This window comes from Protopterus annectens, chromosome 12.part0, assembly GCF_019279795.1.
Source record: "Protopterus annectens isolate FY-2018-M chromosome 12.part0, PAN1.0, whole genome shotgun sequence".
Classification (NCBI taxonomy): domain Eukaryota; kingdom Metazoa; phylum Chordata; order Ceratodontiformes; family Protopteridae; genus Protopterus; species Protopterus annectens.
This window is the reverse complement of record NC_056746.1, coordinates 1,144,880,123-1,144,905,122: the sequence shown is the minus strand read 5'-3', so window position 1 is coordinate 1,144,905,122 and position 25,000 is coordinate 1,144,880,123. Positions and strand designations below refer to the sequence as shown.

The window sequence follows — 25,000 nt, the reverse complement described above, 5'->3', positions numbered from 1 at the left end:
CACCAATACCATCAGTCAACTCATGCAATGGTAAAATAGTCTCTGCAGTCTTTATAGACGTGTCCAAGGCCTTTGATACCTTCTCCCACCCCAAAATATTACATACACTCTCCAAACTGAATCTCAACTCCTCTGCACTTCGGTGGTGGTCCCTAAGCTATCTATAGGACCAACAACAATCTGTAAAATGGCTTAATTTCTCCCCCCCCCCCCCGTCTTGTCACACAAGGAGTGCCTCAAGGCTCAATTCTTGGGCTGCTACACTTAACTGTTTTTACAAACAACCTCCATAATGCTACCCCACTGGCTTCAACGACCCAATATGCAGATGACACAACATTTAAATGCACTGCTAATAACCTGCAACGCCTCCATAATATAACCCAAAAATCATTCTCCAATACAGAGTTATGGCTCTCTAACCATCGGCTCATACTCAACCCCAATAAAACAAAACTCATAATCTTTCAATCCACAAGACCCCCCCCCCCCCAGCACCTTCTGCATCACAGCTAGGTATAATACTAAAATTAATGCTGATTCACAAACAAAACTACTAGGAGTAAAAATAGGTAATCTAAGATTTGACCTACATATAGCACAAACAGTTAAAGTTCACAAAAAATGGGTACTCTTTAATGAAATAAAAAGCATCTTAACCAGCACCTCTGGGGTTGCCATTGCTAGAACCCACCTTCTATCAACACTTCTGTATGATTCCCCAATTCTCACCAACCTTAAAAAGACAGGTTTAATTGAACCTAAAACATGCTGCAATAAAATAACTAAATACACATCATACCCACCACTGTCATGCCTTAAAAAACTCTCCTGGTTAGAACTCCCACAACTTCTATCCTATAATCATTTAATTCTAGCACACAAACTAATATAATCAACCTGAAAAAAAGCCCGTCTTCTAAATATTCTCCAGCCCCATACCTCAAATCTAAGTCTTCGGTCAACAAATAAATCTCTACTACGTGTCCAAATCCACTAATACAACAGGGGACTCCCTATTTTCTCATGTAGCAACAAGGTGGAATTCACTACCTCACAGCATCAGAACCAACACAAATAACCAATTCAAAAAGCTTCTTAAAAATTATCTTAATGACAGCTGGCTTTGCTCCTGCACTACTCCAGGCTAACTAGTTTTAATAGTTTCTAGTCATAATTTTTCTTCCCTGACCACCTCAACCTATGCTGTCTTTCATGTCTAGATAATCTCTGACTTCATCTTCTTCTGTCCAGTTTCCCTCCTACAAACCCTTCCTCAGCTTACTTTGAGAAACTACAATAAGGAATTTTATCAGATGATTGTATAATACAAGTGTTGGCTATAATAGCATAGAATGTAATTTCTGGTGCAATGTATGTCTTGTATATTTTTTGTATAATTTCTTGTATAAGTTTTGTATAATCTCTATATGTGGAGCTTTTCCCCTAGGTCTCTGCTGAAAATGGGTCTTATCCCAGTCGGACTTTCGCAGTAAAGAAATGTAAAATAAAATGTATATGGTGTGTGTGGTGTGTGTATATATGTATGTAATGTACACATATACAGTGGATATAAAACGTTTACATACCCCTTTTAAAACGCCAGGTTTTTGTGATGCAGATAATAAAGAATTGCAGGGGAAAATGGAAGACAAAGCCTATGCAAAGTCTATGCAAACTGTTAAAGACTTTTTACAAGTGCAGCCACACTGGCCTACAAAAAATTGGTCCTTTCCCGTGTCAGACAGAGGTCAAAGGGGCGAATCCAGATGCCCTAAGGGTTCCAGATACCAGGCGCAAGATTCATACAGGTCAAAGCAATGGGGTGCTTCTACCTCCAAATCTGGAAGAGATAAGGCGCAAACCTACAGAAAACAATTCCAATGACTTCCCTCTGCCTACTCCAAGCACTTATCTTTTGGCAGTACCCATAGGGGAAAGTTAGACCTTTTTGCTCAAAATTGGCAGTTAATAACCCAGGACAAGTGGGTACTAAACATAGTATCACAGGGATACAGATTCCATTTCCACACACTGCCAATGGCAAATGGTTGGCCAGATCTGCCAAAAAATCAATGGGCAGAGGCACAGAAACCGGTTATGTGCCTCATAGATATGGGGGCCATTCAGCCAGTACCAGTACCAGGACAAGGTGTTTACTCAAGACTGTAATTGGTACGCAGAAAGGGCAAAGCCTGGCGGCCAATACTAGATTTATCAATTTTGAACACATACCTGGACATTCCAAAATTCAAAATGCTGACCTTGCAGCAGCTTTTGCCCATGATGGGCAAAAATGCTTGGCCGGTGACATTAGACCTAAAAGAGGCATACTTGCATGTCCCAATCAGACAATCTTGCAGAAGATACCTCAGATTCATAGCTGGCTCAATGCACTACCAATTCTCTGCACTTATCTACTGCGCCCAGGGTCTTCACAAAATGCCTGGCACCAGTAATTGCATTTTGCAGACAGAGAGGAATTCAAATATATCCTTACTTGGATGACTGCCTTATTCAAGCAGAGAACAAGGACATTCTACTAAAGCATCTGGCATTTGTAAAAAGATTACTAATTTGCCTAGGGTACACAGTAAACGAAAATAAATCAAAACTAGTACCCTGTCAAGAGATAATATTCCTGGGTGCAAGCTTAAATACAACTGCCCAGATGGCTTATCTCACGCCAGACAAACAAAGGCAACTGACTTCTTATTTCAAAATGTTGGCAACAAAGACCCAGTTATCTTAAATCTGGCAGCCTTAAATCTGGCAGCATGACGGATAATGTAGCCATTCAGAACACTCCTGTCTCCAAAGCTGTGATGGATGTTATTTTGGAGGCCAGGAGGCCCAGTACCAGAAAATCTTATGCAGAAAAATGGAAGAGATTATGTGCTTGGAACCAGGCACAAGGAATTGACATGTTTGTACCAAATATTCCTCAGATTCTACAATACTTAACTGAGATGCTGGACAAAGGCCTATCCTTTTCATCAATTAACATCCATGCCTCTGCCATTTCAACCCATTACAATATGGAACCATCTATCTTTTCTCATCCTTTAATAAGGCAGTACCTCAGAGAGGCCAAAAACATAAGGCCTCCAAGGAAAGCACCAATACCTGCATGGGACCTCAATTATGTCTTGGAAAAACTCACACTGCCTCCTTTTGAGCCAGCCTCAACAGCGGATATAAAATTCTTATCCTGGAAAAAGCTCTGCTCATACCAATAACCTCTGCAAGACGAGTCTCGGAGTTACAGGCACTTATGGCTGTGGAACCTTTTATCATTTTCCATCCAGACAGGGTTTCTCTGAGGACAAACCCGACATTTATGCCTAAGGTGGTGTCCACTGTGGCCCTTAACCAAACCATTCACTTGCCTACCTTTTATCCAAACCCACAGAACAAGGATGAGAGACTTCTGCGTTTTTTGGACATACACAGACAGCTACGCTTCTACTTGGACAGAACTAAAAACTTTCAGAAAGACTGAGCAACTATTAGTGGCATATGCTGCAGGATCACAAGGAAAGGCTATCTCAAAACAGACTATTTCAAAATGGATAGGCCATTGCATTCGTTTCTGCTACTCACAACATGGCAAATCCGTGCCTAAGGGCATTAGGCTACATTCAACGAGAGCAGCAGCCACTTCAGCAGCCTTCCTCAGAGGAGTTCCAACCAAAGACATCTTAGAGGCTGCAACTTGGAGTTCAGTGCACACTTATATAAAGCACTACCACTTACCTCTCTACTCTAAATCCAGAACTGGCATTGCCACGGCAGTTCTGCAGGGCCTCATAGCCTGTGTTAATCCTATTTAGCCCCAGCCACCCATCCTCAGCTTTGGGATTCAACCCAAGAGTAGTAATGACTGCAACAGTGAAACACTATGAACATAGTACAGTTGTGTACCTACCATAAATGTAGATGTTCGAGTGTATTCACTCTTGCAGTCCAGGTTACCCTCCCACCATCCCCCTTTCTTTTGCTGGGTCTTATCTCTACTTCTCTAATCTATACAACGTATGTGGTGTATTTGCTTGTAGATGAAGGAAATGTTTACTTTATTGCATGCGTGTTTATTGGCATAATTTTTTTAGCCTACCCTTTTGGGGGCACCTGACATCTGGGGCAAGAAAAACTTAAGAAAATGGCATTTGCTGCATCTTTTATACCCCTGGCGCACTGTCATCAGGGAAGAGGCGACAGCAACCGACGCCGGACCAAGACTTTGGAATTCAGGCCGACTGCGAGTAGCCTGCCAGCAGGATAACCCAAGAGTAATGACTGCAACAATGAATACACTCGAACATCTACATTTATGGTAGGTGCACAACTGTACTTTATAACTAGAAGAATCTCGGGGGGGGGGGTTAGCACATTGGCTTGTCTTTAAAAGTGCTGGTGCTTAGCTTTGGTAAAACTGCATGTCAGATGGTATACTTTCTTGTGGATGGAGCCATTGTAAAGACCTCCTAGAGAACTGCAAGCTTTGTCTAAGCATTCTGGTCATACAAATGTTATGTATTTGGCAGAGAAGTCCAACTGTGAGCTATCTCAATCAATCAGCAGTCATGAGAAAATGTGCCCAAGTATCTATGAAAGCTTAAACTTGATAGTTGTGGCTTGTATGTCTAACAAATATCCCACAGATATGTAAACGAAGTCTTATGGTAGTACCAGTGATTTTTTTCTAAGCATGGTTGACTGTTGAAGTAAATATTGTTTCCTAAAGTGATGAGTTAACTGTAGCAAAAAGTCATTAAATACTATGAATATCCTGAATGCTTGGTCAAATAATGGATACGAACACGGACTCTACATCAGTTGTTAAAACTCAGCTTGTTCCAACTTCATGCTCTACATTGACCTAACGGTTATATTATGGTGGAGATTATTTTTGCCAAGTGCCTGTGCATTTGTTGCTTATCTGTATATATTAATGTTGCTGTTTTTAATGCTAATGTATGACCCTCTTAATCAGTCTGTATAGTAATGAATTACAAGTCTTTAACTATAGTCAGTGCGGTGAGAGATGCTTAAGTGTTGGCATTTATATTGACTTACCTTGGTAGCGTAACTTAAGCTAAATCCTGACATTTCTGAGATGGTCCTTAATAGAAACTGCTTGTATTTTGTATCACTACCTGCCAGGATGTCCGAACTGGGATTTATTTGATGCTAAGTGATCTGAAACACTTGAGTTAGCTGCCCTTAAAAATGTTTTACATTGCAAAGTACTTGTGTTGAATTTCAACAGTTTTAATTGTTTAAAGTACAGAATTTCTTCTGCTGTAATAAAATTTAACTCAACAGTGCCATTGGACTTCTCAAAACCATTGGGCTGGCTTGCCTGGAAACTGAGTTTTCCTATGACTTCATGTAGCAACAAAAGTTGGTAAAGAATCAAGAGGGTGTCAAGATCAACATGCTTTTGTATGCTGTGAACTAACATGTTAAGGCCATATACAGTTCCTTTGCATTCACAAGGGGTCAGTGTGTGTGTGGGTCTGTGACTTGTTTGTTTATCTGGGTAGACACCTGAGCAAAAATGACCGTGTACAATAATGTGCCAAAACAGGTTGGTACAAGCAAAGAGATGTTAAATGGAAGAAAGCTGTGGCTTTAATGGCACTAAATTAAGGGACAGAATTTTAATTGGGCCAATTATAGAACTATATCAAAATTGATTTAACTTTAGAGGAAGTACAAATAGGTTGAAAGGTAGTTAGTGAAAAAAAAAAGGTAGCATACCAACTTAAATGTGGCAAATGGTGTGCAAGGTAAAATACAAAGTTAATGGGAAGCTTTACAGAAAGCATAATGCTAATTGTACCAAGTAAATGTTTGAGAGGCAAGTAATTTGTAAACCAAGCAAATGCATGAGGTATGACTAAGTCAGGGCAGTGTGCTGCATGTGGCAGAACGTGCAAGAGATTGGATCATTTTGTTGTCATTTGTAAAACAATTTAGAGATTGCTTCTAAATGCTAGAGAAACTAAAAATGCACTCAAAGCACTCTTCTTGGGTTGAGGTACTACAGTGGCAGGTGCAGAAGCGGACAAATCCAAATTCCTCTTCATGGGATAGTTGAGTTTTGGCTCTAATACTGTGTCACATGCTACATATCGAAGCTTCCCAAAGTGTCCACAGTTGCAAGAGTCTCGGACTGAATTCAGTAGCCCTGCAGGCCACCAAAAGAACCATCTCCAAAAACGTATAAAAAAAACAGTAACCAGGAAGAAGAAAAATGCTGGTCCATGTTGACAAGCTGGTTTATTGTGCAACATTAAGTACTTTTGTGCCACATTGAACTAGAGCTTCATCACAGTGAGTTTGCATACTGACTTGCTTTTATGTACAGAGTTGTTTCATTCTTTTTTTTTTTTTTTTTTTTTTTTTTTTTTCAGCTGTCTGGCTGGACTAGCAATCTTGTGGATATAGTGATGACGCATCATTTTAGTCATGTAAGTACGAGAGCATTTCTGGCTTTAACTGCTTTGTTTCGGGTATTGTGCAGTACATTTTTTAACCAGACGCATCCACCATCTCGTCTGATGGTTTGGGGTGGATGGCTTGCATTTCTGCTGCTTGTTCCTGTGTAATATGCTTAATGTTCTTACATTAACTGCCTTGATATTCACAAGTGCTTTTAATTTCATTGTTTAACCAGCTTTTTTGTGCCCTAAGTACAAGAGCCTAAATGTGTCTAAAATTACAAATAGTTGCAAAATGTTGATTAATGCCAAAAGTTGGGTTAAGAATTATGGCATCAGTGTTAGGCGATTAAAAGAACTTGTGTAAAATCTCTAACATAATTTTGCAGCAATTTACATCCAACTTTTTTGGGTGGTTTTCATGTTTGGAGGTGGGATGTGTATGCATGTAATTGAATATTTTGTGCACTGGCTTTTAATGTGAAGTGCTTCTTTCTCCACACTGAGATGTGTTTGGTTCCCTTGACCTTTTAAGTACAGCAGTCTACAGTCCCTGTTTGCTAGTGTTAAATCCACAAGTCCTTTGTCTGCTCTAATGAGCAGACATTTCTGATTTGCTTTTATCACTTTTTCAGGATAAAGTAGTGTCAGATGGTGGTTTGGGTGGGTGTTTAGGTTCAGGAAAGGTTGACTATTTAGGCAAGTATTTAGTTAAGAGGTGTTCATGTTTGTTACCTGTTTACTTTGTGGCGTAGTCCTACATTGCAGAGAAACTGAGAGGAGCACAGATTTTATCCTTTGCAGGGTGCATTATGGCAAATAAGGGCTGGCATGCCTTATGTCAAATTTTTGTGGGGGTCTTTGATACAGAAAGCTAAAGAAGCAAAGGCAAAGCTTTTGTCATTAATAACTTTATTTGGACTTGTGGGTGTGTGTACACTAGTGTTTACATTAATTGTGGATTGAAGGCTCCATTTCATTCTACCAAGTAAGCAACTACCCCTAAAGCCTTTTAAAAATGTATTTTTCAAAATATTTGCCATAATTGGACGTCTGTGAGCAGAATGTTTGTTCTGGAAGTGGAGCAAGGTTTTGCTGTGGCTGTTAAGCAGGGCAAACTGTAGACCAGCCCACCCATCCCTTTAGTTGAGGGTATACCACCTGGTACTGTCATTAATATGATAAATTTGTCTTGCGTTTGTTGCTTCGAAGGGCACAGTTGGGATATTACTCACCTTAACATGTATTTAAATGGTGCAGAATAGGCCCCCTGCATCAGTCCTGAATGTTTTAGGTCTGGTGCTTTGTACAGTTTGACACTGATTACAGGCTTCAGGGTTTTTCACGGTGAAGTAAAATTTTTGTACTTCATTTTACCTTTTGGCTGACTGTTGAATGGATGTTTATTTTTGTACAGTTTTACATTTTGTTGTGTTTTTATATAGGATATTTTTGATTTAAGAATACTGAACACCAGAATAAGAACCCTATAGGGTGTATGGGATTCTCTGTTATAGCTAGACCACTTAAATTGGGAGCATGAAGGCTTGTACCTGCGCACCCGTGGTGACATGAGACTGGTGAAAAAGATCAGGCTGAGGAACTGACAAAAATGGCTTTGTTTACTTGTTGAGATCCAAGATGGCAAGTGTTCTCTGAGCACTTTAGGTTCACGGCTCCTGACTATTTTTAAATAATTCTTACACATATAGCCTAGAATTATAATATTATTTCTCCTAATGGGCTTTCTTTAGGCTGCTATAACTCAGTCTTTATGTAAAAAATGTAAAGTTAAATTACTTTCCTGCTAGCAATCTAAAACTATTACTCAGCTTTTAGAAGTGCAAAGAAGCATTTGGAAGCAAGAGGCCTATAATATTTTCTATCCTGAGGCGTATCTCCTAAGATGTCATCTGAACAAGAAAGTATGGCTGCTCAAACAAAATTTTCAGCTTTAACATCACCTGAAAAAGAGATTACAATTAAAGACCAAGCACAGATAAACAGCAAGAAACTCTCAAATCTAGATTTCCTGGCCTTGAAGAATTAAAATAGGCACTAAAACCTGTACATTCGGCAGTTCAGAATTTTTCTGACCAACTGTCTTCTTTTGGAAATACTGTTAATCAAATAGCCTCTTGACTGGAACTAACTGAAGCTAGAGTTTCTGAGAATGGAATAATTGACCAGATGCAAAAACAGTGACAAAAATCAGTTACATCCAGGAGCTTCAACAGAAAATACTTGATCTAGAAGCGAAAAGTAGACATAACATTCTCATCAGAGGTATACTGGAGAGCATTCACAATTAACAGAAATCATCAAGCAAATACTGAACTGCCTTTTTGATATGTCCCTGGAAACGACTGAAATAGTAATTGAGAGAGCACATTGGGCTGTGCACTCTTCATAAATACCTAACAAATCCAGACAATTGTATGTTAAAATATTAAACTACCAAGATGTTGCTAAAATTCTCAATGCAGCCAGGAAAAAAGTATTTCCTGGAATGGTAACATTATAACATTTACACAAGATTTACATTATCTAATTAAACAAAAACAACAGCAATTGGCCCTCTTCTGTTCCTACCTAATATCAAGGAAGGTTAAATTCCAGATGTGATATCTGCATACTCTGTCCTTTCAGTTTAATGAAAATAAGTGATCTGTTAGATGCAAGATTGGCGTTCCTGAAAGCCTTTAATGAACTTCCTCATGTAAAGTGATAACTGTATCATATCTGTTGTAAATAAAGGTCTGATCTTAAAATCTGAGGGTATAAAGTAATAAAATAAATCCCAGTCGATCTGTTATTTCCTTTGATTTAGGTTGGGAACTTTTAAGACAAACTGATGTGATGAGGATAGCAGTGGCTGGACATTGACATCTACACTTATACCTTTTGCTCATCCACTTTCGCTTCTTCCGGTCCCTTGTGGAAGAACTCACCTGTGATCTTTCATTTAATTGTATGGCAGCAACAGATCTTCAGTGACAGTATATCAATGGATTACCTCAATTTGGCTTTAAATCTTTCCTGATAACTGCAAAAGGTAATTGTTCACTAATAAATGGAAGTGGTCACTTATAAAGGGGCGGAACATTTGAAATGAAAGATTTAAATTGCTGTAAAGTGTTTCTAGTCTGTTCAAATCATTATGCCTGGATAGTATAATTTTTTTTTGCTTTAAGAGATATCTTTTAATTGATTTGCTACTAAAACAAGATAGGGGACTTGTTACATTTACAGAAGTAGTGATAACTGCAGAATTATAAATAATGAAGAAAAGTTGAACTATCTTGTACGGACAGTTGCTTTGCTTGTGGCTCTGCATCTTGCTTTGAAGTTAATTAGGGTTCTACAGTCCTAATTTTGTAGTGCTTTCATCATCTATTTGTTGTATGCCTCAACATGATACTGTATGGCGTCTTGGAAATTGTTAAAGATAATGGGGGGGGTAAATAAGTAAAATTGTTTTATTTGATTCTATTAGAGCTTGTGATAAAGTTGTAGTGTGCTTCTTTATTTACAACCACAAAATATCTTGCTATGTGGGCTATATACTATGCTAAAATCCATTGGAGACGTATTTAATAAGTTAAAAGCAAATGTGTTTTAAATTTGCACTGTTGAAGCTGTTCATATGTCTGGATTTAGGTAGTTGTATGACTAGTAAACAAGTCTCTTGTAATTGGATGCAGGCAAAGCTGTGATATATTGGAATTCTTTATATTGTTGTTATCTTTTAATGTAATAGTTAATCTATTAGTGGTCGTTCCAATATATTGCTCTGTCATCCAGTCAGTAAAAAATTTTAAATAAATAAACTAATTAAATTTTTATCTATTTATTTAGATTCTAAGCTGATGCTGACTTGTATGCCTTACATGTCATGTTAAATTAAGTTCATCTATCACATTGCTCATTCTGGAGGTGCAAACGCTAAATAATAGTTAGACTGACATGCCAAAACTATGGTAAAATTAGTTAGCCACACATTTTCTTGTAGGTGAGTCGTGATAGTTTGTAGGTGTGCAGAAGTGAGGGTGCAAATTTTGGTTCACATAGTTAAGCTTTTTAGTGGGTTAAACGTTGGTAAAACTGACTTTAGAGTTAATAAATATCAGCTAGTTCTGGTCTTTGCTTATAAGACAATACCTCTTTATTCTAAACAAGTAGTCTCTTCCAGGAGTGGTGGGTTAGTGGTTAGGCACAGTGTTAGAGCTGGGAGAGTCAAGTGCTGTAAGTATACTGCCTAATTAAACTACTGCAAAAATGCAAAAGTCAATGTTATATCAATTTTATGAGAAAGGGAGAAAGTGGGAGAAGAGTAAAAAAAAAGGGGGGGGCAATCACTGAAAGAAAACAAAATAAACAATATTGGGTTGTATACTTTCCATTTTGATATTTATATAAAAAGTGTGAAATATTAAATGTGGATTATTGATTCTTGGAACATTAAGGGTATTCAGGAGAAGACGAAAAAGAAAATTACTTATACATTTTACTGTGTAAATCGGTAGCAGGAATAATTTTTATTCAGGAAACTTGTATGACACCTGAAACCTGGGATCGGGACATGAACAAAAAATGGATAAAAGTAATTATTGCCTCCAGCAATAAAACTAACAGTGGGGGAGTGGCAATTATAATTAAGAGCTCCTTTAAAGAACAAATCTTACATTATGATTCAGATACTAATGGCAGATGGTGTTACTTTACAACAGTAAACCCTAATCTTGATAAACAAGCTTTATTTTTCAATATTTATGGTTCTTATACAAAGCAACAGAACTTTATTATGTCTTCGTATAACACTGTATATTTATTCCCTAATTATTGCATAGTAGGAGGCATTGGAATTTATTAGTGGAGCCTGTGTTAGACAGAACCAGTAAAAGTAAAACATGCAACACCCAAGCCTCTACTGCATTATTGGATTTGAAAACTGATTTAAATTTATTTGACCCTTACTACCTTCAAGCCAACAATACCCACATATCTAAATACACATTTTATTCTCATTGTCACAAATCATGGTCCAGATTGGATATTTTTCCTAATGTTGGATATATTTATGAGATGAGATTATTTTATAGAACCTAGATTTTTTTTTTTAAAACCATTCAAAAAATACAATCAAGATGTCTTGGTCTAGTATTACTAAAAGCTCACTAAATGGGTATAATTGTTCATTAAATCCTAATTTGTTACAAAAATTCATACAGGATATTAACCCCTTACTAGATTATTTGGATAACACTATAACCTCTTCCCCAATTCCTTTTGACATGCAATGGGCGGCAACTAAAGCTCAGATTAGAGGTCTACTTGTATAAAAAGCATCCTATCACAAAAAAAGTTATTCAGAAAAAAGTAACTACAGCTTAAAAAACAATTAAAATGATTGAAGAGGAACTACAAGACAATTTTAGAAAAAAACATCTAAATGATCTCCAGAAGGATCTATATTTTACTCCATGCTGCTGAACCATGATCATTCCAAGAAATGAAAATACTAGCTGCATTTGCGGAATGGGCTTAAACTCCCTCAAAAATATTAGCTACAATAATAAATGTGGATAATAAAGCTCCTATTATAACAGACCTACAATATCTTGGTAAATCATATACTACCAGTTCTGAAATTCCTGAACTCTTTAAAGGCATTTATTCCCAACAGTATGGTCGACAAGAGCATTCTTTCACTGATCGAGAGAGGGATCTTTTCCTAAACAATTTAACTTTCCCGAAAATGAGTTGCACTCAAAAAAAAGATAGTCTTCAAGAAGATGTTCTTTCAGCACCCCTTTCAAAACAAGAAATCTTATGTGGAATAGAAAGTCTCTCAAACCTAACAAATCTCCTGGTCCAGACAGTTTTACAGCTGAATTTTATAAAACAGTTAAGGAAAGGATATCAAATCTTCTATTAGTTTTTAACTGTGTAAAAGATGAGGGTATTTCAGACCTATATTTAAACAACTCTAAAACAATTTTTATTCCTAAAGGTAAAAAAGATAGGAAAAATCCCATGAATTATTAGACAGATATCTTTTAACTTAGATATAAACATCCTAGCAGCAATTTTAGCCAGTAGACAGAAGATAATTCCTAACATTATTTCACCTGAGCAGTCATGCTTTATACAAAAGAGACAAACCTGTGATAATATACTAACATTGGACACAGTGATGATACTCTCCAATTATCAGAAACACCCAAGTGCTTGAGTTAGATGTGTCTAAAGCCTTTGATAGGATGAATAATAGTTTATTTGCAGGACTACCTTATTTTAATTTACTGATAGCTTTAGAGATATAATTAAAACCCTATACAATAATTCAAGTAAAACTGGAAGCAACAGTGGTACAGCGGTAGTGTTGCCTCACAGCAAGAGGTTCTCCTGTTCGATTCATGGCTGGAGCGCCTTCTGTGTGGAGTCTGCATGTCCTCCCCGCGGTCAAGTGGCCTCCAAAAAACATGCGTGAATGGGCGTGCCTTCGCTGAAGGTTGGGCGTTAGGCTGGCAACTCGGCACCATAAAAAATGTACTGCCAATCATTAGTGGACCGGAGTTCTGCTGTGGCGACCCCTAACCGAGAAAAGTCGAAAAGACAAACTATTAACAAAACAAACTCGGAAAGCATAAACATTTGCAATGGGGCTAGACAAGGATGCCCATTATCACCATATCTTTTCAATTTATATATAGAACCCCTTTTCCTTGTCATAAAAAATATATATCATCTTGTTTCTCATTTATTTAAAAATTGCTTTTTCAGCCTTTGTCTATCTAAGTATATACTTTTCTCTACCTTATACTGATCTGAATAAGTTATTGGATTAGTAGTTTCAAAACATTTTCTAATTATAAAATGAATCCTGATAAATCTTCCATATTCCCATTAAATTCTTCATATTATACTAACCATTTTTTCCTCTATTTAGAAATAAAACTTAAATATTCCTTAAAATATCTTGGGATTTCTTTCCAATACGATCGTAGCCTCTTTCTTCCAAATATTTGGAAACTGATTTCAGAAGTAGAACAAGACACTCAGGGGTGGAATGTTCTAAAACTATCCTTTCTTTCAAAAGTTTCAGTTATCAAAATTAATATTCTTCCAAGACTATTTCATCTCGGACTTCTAACACATAATAATCCATAACAACCTATTCAAGAAAGTTAATGCACTTTTAACAAGGTTTAGTTGGCACCCCAAATCGATTAGAATAAGTTACCAAAAATTAATTCATCTGAAAATAAATGAAGGGTTGGGATTACCTGACTTTAGATAATATTATGATATATGTTCAAGTAGAATTATAAAAATTTCAGGATTTGATCCAAAAAAGAAAACATGGTCACCATCTTGGTTAAAACTGGTATGATTATATTAAGTCATTTAACTTCAACCCAAAGGCCCTTCCATTCCTTGATAATTATAGATTTAGGACTTTCAAAATTCATGCTTCATTAAAGTTCAGCATAATTGGATTACAAAAACTGCTGGATTCCCTAGATTTATCTAAAGCATTCTGGGTGTTGCAGCCATTACATTTAAACCCAAACATTAGATTGAATAATGAAATGTTAAATCTTAACATGTTCCCTTTTATTAAAGAGAAAAACCTTTGGGACTTCTATGTTTTCAGAAATAAACCTCTAGAAGACGTAAGGAATTCCTTAAAACTTCCCAGGGGCTACACCATAATTTTAAGACAAGTTAGGGAATTAACAGCTTCACTGACCAAGGAATTTGAAGTTAATGAAAATAGTGCCAGTACATGTAAAATCTTATAGAAGCTGCTACAATTTCATAAAAAATGTTAACTAATTCATATAAACTGATTACTCAGTTCAGATATCAATCCTCTATTATGGCAAACTGCTGGATGAAACAAAATGCTATAATCAATCGGTCAGAAATCTCAAACCATTAGAGCTATTCTAAAATTAACCCCCTTTAAAAAAAACTTATCTGTATACCCAGTTAAAGATCACTAATAATGCCTATTTAACTCCAGTAATTGTGGACAATTTTAATGCAAAACTCTCCCTAAATTGACCACATTGTCATTTACAGAAAGCAGATATGTTTCATATATTTTGGAGCTATAAGTGTGCATATAAATTCTGATGTTCACTGAGAGGCTTGAGAAGATGGGGTATGAAAAATCCACTCTCTCATGGGAATTCGCATTATGTAGTGGATGAAAGCGCTCAATGTTTGATATATAACCACGGCTCGTTAAAGAAGTTTGTCACTTTTTATATTCGGATTTCATTTATTGTGCATCCGTTTTGGTGATCCAGATCACCGGTGCTGTTGTTTTCTGTTGTCGTTTGCTGGCAGTTTGAATTCTATTGTTGTTATGGATGTAACTGATGAAACACCGAATACAAACGGAGACCGTGATGACCTATTAAAACTTCAGTCGGAAGTGCATATTTTGAAAAATGAGATTGCTAGGATGAGAGAAATGTTGCTCCAGCCGGAAAAAACTACATTACACAGATCTGGTACGGTACCAACTAATGGATTGGAATCCAGTGATGCCATTGTGGAAATACCGAATGGCCAGGGAACAGGGCATGTACAGATTAATGAGAGATCTACACCAGAGGTTTACAACAAGGATGAAGGGCTGAACGCAAGCCACACTTCTGATAAGGACTACACTTTTGATTTCTCGCTATTCAAATTGAGCGGGGAAAGTGTACGGACAGGCGCTAGACCTAAGCGCCCGATGGAAGTAAAAACTTATTCCACCGTTGTGAATAAGGGCATTTTCCAACTCTAAAGGTACTGTAATTAATAGCTCAAGCCCCAAAGACAATGGGGATATACAAACAAGTATTGGAAATGGTGTTAACCAGTTAGACTGTTTTTTGGCCAAGGATTTCAACTTTGACAATGCTAATCAACCTGACACTCAAACGAGAAATAATAATAATACCACTACAAAGAGAACTTTAAAAGACACTATTTTCACTTTTGGCAAAAAATTGACTGCCATAAAGGGATAAAAATAGACAATGCCTATTTGAACAAATGTATAGCAACTAATATAGTGCCCATGGGAACTCAGATTTTTTGAAGTCCCTCTGGGGATTTCAGTGGATGAAAATGCCAAATGTGATTTTAACAGGTTATTTGATAAGTTTTGGTATAGAATTTATGAAAGCTTTAATTAAGAAAAATGATGAAAAGCTATGTAAATTATTGGTGGAAATTGAAAAATTGAATAATATGATAGTGCATGACTTGTTATTTCCTAAGTGGAAGGAACTGTATGAGAAGCAATTTATGTATGCAGACAATAAAGCACAATATATATATATAATAAAGAGTAAAACAATTCAGAGAGATTTAGAACAATATAATAGGAATAAAGTATATATATATATATATATATGGAAGGAGAAAAATACACAGGCTCACAATTATATTAATAACAATGAATTGAGAGACAGATATGTAGAACAAAACTTTCCTAGGGAAGAACATTTTTACAGAGAGAAAGTATGGGACAAAAAAGACACAGAAAAAGAATTGGAAATGCAGAAAACAGAGAAAGAACTGGAACCAGGCATGGGAAGATGTGAACAATGGGGAGTAATAAATGAGTATAAAACATTGGTAATAGAAAATAAAGATCAGTCAGACAATGGAATTTCGTCTTCAAATGAAGTAGTAAGAAGTTACAATAATTTTAACATCTATAACTATACCAATATGGAATTGAAATTAGAACATTTCACATTGTTGGCTAAAGGTATGAAATCCATAACTAAGTCTACATTCAATTTAGTTGATACAATTATTGAAATTAAATTATTTACCCGTAAATTAAATTTAGCCATGTGCTTTAAGAATGCAACTAACAATTATAAGTGCCAAGAGTTAAAGAAAAAAGATAGTTTTATACCACCCGCTCACTCCAGTGTGGGGTTATTTGAGAAATCTGTGATTAATGATGTATATAAAATCAATAGACATCTGTTAAAAACTAAAAGTGATGATAATTTGAATATGGAAGAAAGGAAGGTACTAGATGAGTTAACATCACAGTCTGATATAAGAGTGATGAAACCCGACAAAGGGGGAGGGGTAGTAGTATACAATACATTAGACTATGTCAATGAAGTGCATAATATACTTTACGACACTGATAATTATGAAACCGTATCTATAAATGAGGTAAATATTGGATACAAGCGAATTGACTTATGCTTGGAAGAACTATTGTTAAATAATCGTATTTCTAAGGATATTTACGACTTTTTAAAAGTGGATCATCCAACATTGGCAAGTATAGTAGGCATTCCTGAGGTGCACAAAAATATAGAACATCCGCCATTTCGGCCCATTGTTTCAGGAAGAAATTCAAAAACATATCCGCTGGGAGTAGTAATTGATAAATGGTTGAAACCGCTCTATGATAAAATCACACACTTAGTCAAAGATTCTTTGTCATTTTTAGCAAAATTGACTATGGATAAGTGGAAAGAAGAAATATCGTTTTTAACTATAGATGTCAAAGATTTATTTTCTTGTATTCCGAAAGACACAGGACTAGAATATTTTTGTAATAGTTTAATCAAATATTCAGATCTAGAATGGGACAATATAAATGTCATTATGGAATTAATGTCACTGGTTTTGGATTACAATTTTATCCAATTTGAGGGCGAAAATTTCTAACAAACCAGAGGTGTAGCTATGGGAGCGGCATGCGCTCCCATCTACGCCAATCTGGTTATGTTGGAATGGGAAACACCCCAGTTATTTACCAGTAAATATTAAAAACAAGTCATTTATTATTCAAGGTTTTTAGATGACATGTTTCTTTTATGGGCAGGTGACAGTGACAGTGTAGCCCCATTTATGGAATTTTTGAATACATCAAATTCATTTTTGAAATTTACATATAATTGTAATGACAAAGGTATTGCATATTTGGACACATACATTTCTACTACAGATACAGGATTTAAATCTAATATACACCGGAAAAATACATTCTCTAATAGTTATTTGGAATTCACTAGTTGTCATCCAAGGGGTACGATGAGAAATATTCTCAAGAGGCAATATATACGAGCAGCCCGCATGACATCTGAGTATAAGGAAATGGAGAGAGAAATTGATTATATATGTCGAGTTTTTAAAGCTCGGGGATACCCCAGTAATATGTTAGACAATATCTCCAGATATGTAAAGAATGAATGGGGTAAAAAATATCCCCCACTATTAGGAAGAGAATTCAACAAAAATAAAAATAATAGAGTACATGCAGATACATCTAAATTTGGTAGAGCCTGTATATTAGAATAGTCTCCATACATAGAAAGTATTAAAAGTATATTGAGAAGAAATTGGAATATGTTAATGATGGTCGAAGACCTTGGTAATATTGTGGGAGATACCTCTATTTTTGTATATAAAACTGGACACAATTTAAAAAAGAAGTTGGAAATAGGACAGTCAACTACTACTCACAATAGTACAGATAGACATACAAAAAAAATGTGGTTCTTGTAACCAATGCCATGCCATATTGGAGATGAGAAGTTTAGTATTGGACAATGTTAACAGGACCACTATAAGGTTTAAACAGGGAAATTGTAACACCAAAAACATTATATATTTAGCCAAATGCATGTCATGCACTGGTTTTTATATAGGAAAAACGGAACGCCAATTTAAAAAGCGGATTTATGACCATTTGTACAGTATAAGGACCAAGGTTATGAACAATGCATTAAGTAGGCATATTTTTGATAGGGGAGAAACTCACTACTTCAAATTTGGTATTATAGACCAGTTAAAAATGGATTTAAGAGGGGGTAATTTTAGAACACTACTGAATAAGAAAGAGGCAGTATGGAAAATTATAACAGACGCAGGAAGGACACCAGGACTTGACTTCATATCTATTAAACCAATATTAGAATTGCGTTGGTATCAATCATTCATCATGATCGCCAATAACTATGCATAGTAAGCTTTTGTACCAAAGCAGTATATGCTGAAGTAACACACAGTATTACTTTATAGTGGTGTATAAAATCTATATTAGGAATTTACATAGTGTGTTAATTTATATACAACTTAGATATATTTGTATATCATATTTATGAACGTATTACAATATACATGTATACAAGGATTAGGAAACGACATTTTAAGTATGTTTTTTTGTTTTTAGATTTTACACGTTCAGGTTAAACAGCCTTACTAAGCATATATGTTTTTATTTAGAAGGAGTGTTACTTTAAATTACAAATGGTAACAAGGCGGAGTTTGGCACCAAAACGTTTTTAAATACTTTGTATATTGTGTAAAATGGCATTCTGAAAAAGTCCACATGTAGTGGATTAAAGCGCTCAATGTTTGATATATAACCACGGCTCATTAAAGAAGTTTTTCACTTTTTATATTCGGATTTCATTTATTGTGCATCCGTTTTGGTGATCCAGCTCACCGGTGCTATTGTTTTCTGTTGTCGTTTGCTGGCAGTTTAAAGTACATTTTAAGACAGACCAAAGGTGAAAATTTCCCATGGTGTGTAATATAGTAGAAGAGTGAATATGTTTTTTTTTCTCTGCATCAGTTTAAGACCTTCCCCCCTTTATCTTGCAGGATGAATTGCAGGCAGATCAGGAGATCATTCAAACCTATCGATTACACATTGCACAAGACATTAACCCTGACAACCTTTCATTGTTTGTGAATTCCTACAACAGGTAAACAAGTTTCACTGCATTCTAAGCACAGTACTGCACAGATTGTTTGGTGCCTCTTTTAAAAAATAAAGGTTGAAGCTGTCATGTTCTTTTGTCCTGTTCTCTATGTAACTGATCAGTCAAAAAAATGTTCTTGCCCCCTAAAGTATGGGATAATGTATATTTCAAACAAATTCCTGTACAGTGGATATAAAGTTTTAAACAACCCTGTTAAAATACCAGGTTTTGTCAATATAAAAAAAATGAGACCACAAAAATCATTTCAACACTTTTCCCACCTTTAATGTGACCTATAACCTGTACAATTCAATTGAAAAACAAATCTGTTTGGGAAAAAATATAAAAAATAAAAAAACATACAATATGCTGGTTGCATAAGTGTGCACGCTCTTAAACTAATATTTTGTTGTGTGCACACACCCTTAAACTAATACTTTGTTGAAGCACCCTTTGATTTAATTACAGCATTCAGTCTTCTTGAATACACACCTGCCATCAATTAAAGCGACTCTGATAACCCCAAATAAAGTTCAGCTGTCCCAGTAGGATTTTCCTGACATATACTCAGTTGCCTGCTATGGCAAAAGCCATGGTTCGCAGAGATCTTACAAAGCATCAAAGGGATCTCATTGTTGAAAGGTGTCAGTCAGGAAAAGGGTACAAAAAAATTTCCATAGCATTGGATATACCATGGAACACAGTGAAGACTGTCATCAAAAAGTGGAGAAAATATGGGACAACAGTGACGTTACAAAGAACTGGACGTCCCTCCAAAATTGATGAAATGACTAGATGAAAACTGGTCATGGACGCTGCCAAGAGACCTACAGCAACACTGAAGGAGCTGCAGGAATTTCTGGCAAGTACTGGTTGTGTACTACATATGACAGCAGTCTCCCATATTCTCCATATGTCTGGACTATGTGGCAGGGTTGCAAGACGGAAGTCTTTTCTTACACAGAAAAACATCCAGGCCTGGCTAAAATTTGCAAAACAATACATAGTCTCCCAAAAGCATGTGGGAAAATGTGTTAGAGTCTGATTAGTCCAAGGTTGAACTTTTTGGCCACAATTCCAAAAGGTACGTTTGGTACAAAAATAACACTTCACATCACCAAAAGAACACCAACCCCATGGTGAAGCATGGTGATGGCAGTATCATGCTTTGTGGTTGCTTTTCTTCATCTGGAACTAGGGCTTTAGTTAAAGTGGAGGGAATTATGAACACTTCCAAATAGCAGTCACTTTTGGCCAAAATCCTTCAGGTGTCTGCTAGAAAGCTGAAAATGAAGAGGAATTTCACCTTTCAACACAATGACCCCAAGCATACATCCAAATCAACAAAAGAATGGCTTCAGCAGAAGAAAATTAAAGTTTTGGAATGGCCCAGCCAGAGCCCAGACCAAAATCCAATAGAAAATGTGTGGGGTGACCTGAAGAGGGCTGTGCACAAGAGATGCCCTCGCAATCTGACAAATTTGGAGCGCTTTTGCAAGGAAGATTGGGCAAATATTGCCAAGTCAGAATCTGCCGTACTGATAGACTCCTACCCAAGAAGGCTGAATGTTGTAATTAAATCAAAAGGTGCTTCAACAAAGTATTAGTTTAAGGGTGTGCACACTTATGCAAACAGCGTATTGTACGTTTTTTATTTTTTTATATTTTTCCCCTAACAGATTTATTTGTTTTTCAATTGAATTGTACAGGTTGTAGGTCACATTAAAGGTGGGAAAAGTTTTGAAATTATGTATTGTGGTCTCATTTTTTTACATCACAAAAACATGGCATTTTAATAGGGGTGTGTAAACTTTTTATATCCACTGTACTCCATTAATCTTTATTTTTTTCACCATTTTAAATGAGTTTGTTGCTTTGAACTTGCATATGGTAAGAGTTTGATTATTAGTGTATTGATTTCAGATTTCCTTTTCCAGCAATTGAAAAAAAGAGTGTGGGTTAAGACACGTTTTTTTTTTTTTTTTTTTTTTAAATGTCTGATCTTTTTGTCATTTTCCTGCATTTATATGTTTAGATTTATTTATTTTAGTGATAAAAGATTCCAGAATTTGAGTTATGATAGAAGAAAGCCCCTTGCCATAGTCATGGGAAAGGGTCCCTTTGTGACGTCGGAAAGGTTGGGGATGGTTTGGAAATTTTCTCACCCAAGAATGTTCTGGGAAGCTGTGCACAGGGATTTGTCCCCTTAGAAATGTATATGTCCAGGGTATCGGTGTTTTCCTGTGCTTCACAGGTCATGAACTGTCATGATTAGAGCGTGCTGCTTTCTACTTCATTTTTCCATTTCTATAAAAGACCTGCAATTGGGAGAGACCCCCCCGGTTCCATACTCTGTGATGTTAGTATCTTCTTCCATGGGATCAGCCCATCCTGATTGTTGGGCCCACTCCCTTGGGTCACTTGCTTTTATATCAAATGTGGACCTACAGCCCTGATGGATTGGTCATTCTCTGTGAAGGAAGTGTTGCAGTTTAAACCTAAAGTTGGGTTTGCATACTTTTTTGACTGGTGCCAGCCTGAGACAAGGGTGGTAGATTTCACCTTTAGAGGTTTTTATTTGATGCAAGTGCAGCTGTTTCCGGCTTCCTAACTGCAATCTGATAGGAGTCCTCCGTTACATGCCCCTCCTACCTGCAGCCACAGAGTTGGTGCTTGCCTCAGAATGGGATGGCATGGGATTTCCTCCTTTTCCAGCTCTGCATCTAATTGGGAAGATGTTATTTTAGATGGAAGTAGCAGAGAAAGGTTGCCTTTTCCTGTTCATTTTGAGATTATAGTTGAAAAAACTATGCTGTGCTTCACAGATATCCTAGCCCTTGGTTTAGGAAGCTGCTGGGACCAGTCATCTGATTTCCAGAGTCCTTCCCTTTCTCTGGAAACTACTGTTTGTTGTGGAACGAGGTTGATTGAAATCTTCAGTCCTGTTGCTGTGATGAGGGAACCGCAGCAGGGCTGATAGATATCAGTTCTCCTTGCATGGAGTGCATTATTGTCCTGATATCCCAAGGCTTCTCAGCAGGCCTGCTATGGGTCCTGTCCATGTCATCTGGGGATATTTTTGGTTTTCAGTTTGCCCTTTCTCATGGATGCCAGTCTTTAGTCCCCATCCAGGCCTTTCAGCTGCCCCCTTATCTTGCATATTCTTAAACTGTCCCTAATAGCTCTTTTTTTTGGCTTTTGGTTTATGTGTTTTGGCTAATCAGTAAGGAATTGCTAGTGCTAGTTTGGGATGCCCCCCCCCCATTAGTTTTGGCTTTTTCCTGGATTTTTGAGCAAAGAATTTGATGGCTATGGCCCCTCCTATAGATTTTCAGGTCCCACTAGAGACTGCTGCAGAGGTTAGTATCAAAGCAGACAAGGGAAGGTCAATCACATTATTTCTTATTATTTATCAGAACAACTCTTCTCACTTCCACCTGAGGGGTTTAGGTATACCCGTTTCTCTGACTGGGGCCCACCTGCATTTAAGGCTGAACCTTAAGCGAATCAAGCTTTGCAAACTGCCTGACTCCCATGTTACACCATAGCAAGGGAGAGTATTTGTTTTATTTCATAAATCTTATAGTAAGGGGTCCTGAACTACCTAACATTGTAGTAGAAGGGTTTAATTATGGTTGTTGAGCATTTTATTTTAACATATCTTTAAAATTGGTAACAGAAGTGTACAGAGAAGATGGCTTTTTAAGAAGTAGGCTGTGTGAAGGCACAGGGCAATTATGTGATGTGGCTTGTGTGTGTGTGTGTGTGAGAAGCAAATCAGAATTCATTACTGAGGCCACTATGTTCACTCTCTCAATTGTAAATAAAAAACATAAAGTGACAGTTTTATTTTCTTTTGTTTTGTGTGTGTCGCGGGCAGCTATGCATTTGCAACATTCATGCAAAACTGTCATTGATTGAAAGCAAGATATTAAAATGTATTGCTGTGGTAAGTTTATTTCATTTTTCCCCCCACAAACATCAGAAATGTACACAAAAGGTAGCTAGCTATCGTAGGGGGTAGGGAATGTAGGGATGCTTTGCTTTTGAAAGCACAGGATAGTTCAAATGATTGAATAAAAATGTAATCGTATCGAAGGGTGGTATGTCTCGCAGCAGCAGGTTGGGATACATTACTGTAACCATTGCCTTTAATTTTCTTGTCATTGAGGCATCAGAAATGTATATAGAATGTGACTCGCATTTGGGGGTCAGTTGGATGAAAGCAGAGCAGATACAGGAAAACTTCTGATTGATTGCTGATGTAGTATGTCTTGGAGAGCAGTATCTATACTGGACAAACTTAGCCATTATATTAGTGTGATGACTTCTTAGCCAGTCAAAGGTTGATGTACCCTCTCAGAAGGGGCACATTCCATGGGGACTGTGTCCTTGCAAAGGAATAAAGTAAGGTGGTCATTCTTTTTAGAAACAATGAGAAGTGACAAACCATGTAATCCGCTTTGAGTTGTTAATTAATAATTTTGCAGCCTCCCTAATGCAGTAGTTGTCTTCAGATTTGCTTCACAACAAACATCTATTGTTTTCCTTGCTGGAGGTGAATACCTAATGCTTTTAGAACGTATTGGAAAATCCCATTTTTTTCCTTAAGTGCCATTTTCTGGCATGTGAAACACTATTGGCAGGTGGGGTGGGGTGAGGGGTATTAGTGGGAATTATAACTTGGTACTTAAATTCAGTGTGCAGCCATTCTTTTTACCATAGTGTGTAAAAGAAAAAAAATCTACAGTTTAACTTGCCTGCACTGGTGCTGTAGAGGGATAAAGCCCTGACTGTGGCCCAAATGACTAGAGTTTGAGTAGTGGTATCCGTGCTTGATGGTGTAGGCTTGAAGGTTTGAGGACCTTGGCCATTTCCACCCTTTGCTCCAAATAACTCTGCCTCTGCTGTTGGGTAGAGGCGAGTCATGGGTTGGGGGTTGGCCATACAAAGATGTGGGTATGGCTACCACAGCTGGTGAAAGACATGGGTGGCCATTGTACTGACACAAGTGCTCATGTTGCTTCCGGGGAGAGATTACAATTTAAAATACATATAGCTTCGTGGCTGGTCTGCTAGCAGGAACACATAGTAACCCCACAGCTGCCTGAATAATAATCCCCTCTGGGACTGACCGTTACCCAGTTGCTGATGCTCAGCAGGGCAGAATGAAAGGGTGTGTCCTATGGGAGAAAAGGCATGGGCAGTAGGCAGTAGGGTGAAAACGATAAAGATAATTCTGCATTTTAAAGTGTGAATTAAGATATGTTTAAAAAAAATGCTTGAATCTGACAGACTATAGCCTAGAAGTATGGCTTTCCCTTTGGGTTTGAGAGGCCATAAGTTTAAATATTTAAGTCCTGGACAGTAAAATGACTCAGTATTTAAGATCTCTGCCTCATAGCTCCAGCATGTAGAGTTCAGTCCTGATCTCTGCTCACTGTCTTTGTGGGGCTTGCAGGTTTTGTGTTTTTTGGTACACCTTCCAAAAAAAAAAAAAAACATCTTTGTTGATTGGCTACTTGTCATGCCATTGTGACCTAGTTTGAGGCTGAACTGGGTCCATGATGATGATAAAGGCATCATGCTGGCGTGTAAATCAGGACTGATGTACACTGAAGTCCTGGGGGTGGGGGACTGAGACAGCAGTGGTGGTTAAGAAGTATAAATCCCAGACTGCAGCCCATGCAGAGTTTCATTAGCAGTTTTGTTGCTTGACAGTTGGCAAGGCGGGAAGTTCACATCCTGCCTTAGGAAGAGCCAGGCAGTTAATACAGCTATGTTGATGCATATAGG

General features: G+C 37.1%; 1 protein-coding gene across 1 annotated transcript in view; it reads left to right on the top strand.

Moving 5' to 3' along the window:
- NDRG3 (NDRG family member 3) overlaps positions 1-25,000 on the top strand; it is a gene marked incomplete in the record, with an annotated part of 646,357 nt that overhangs the window by 420,488 nt on the left and 200,869 nt on the right. Inside the window, 2 exon segments of the mRNA XM_044090166.1 lie at positions 6,423-6,479; positions 19,104-19,207. Of these exon segments, the coding sequence (XP_043946101.1) occupies positions 6,423-6,479; positions 19,104-19,207 (161 nt within the window).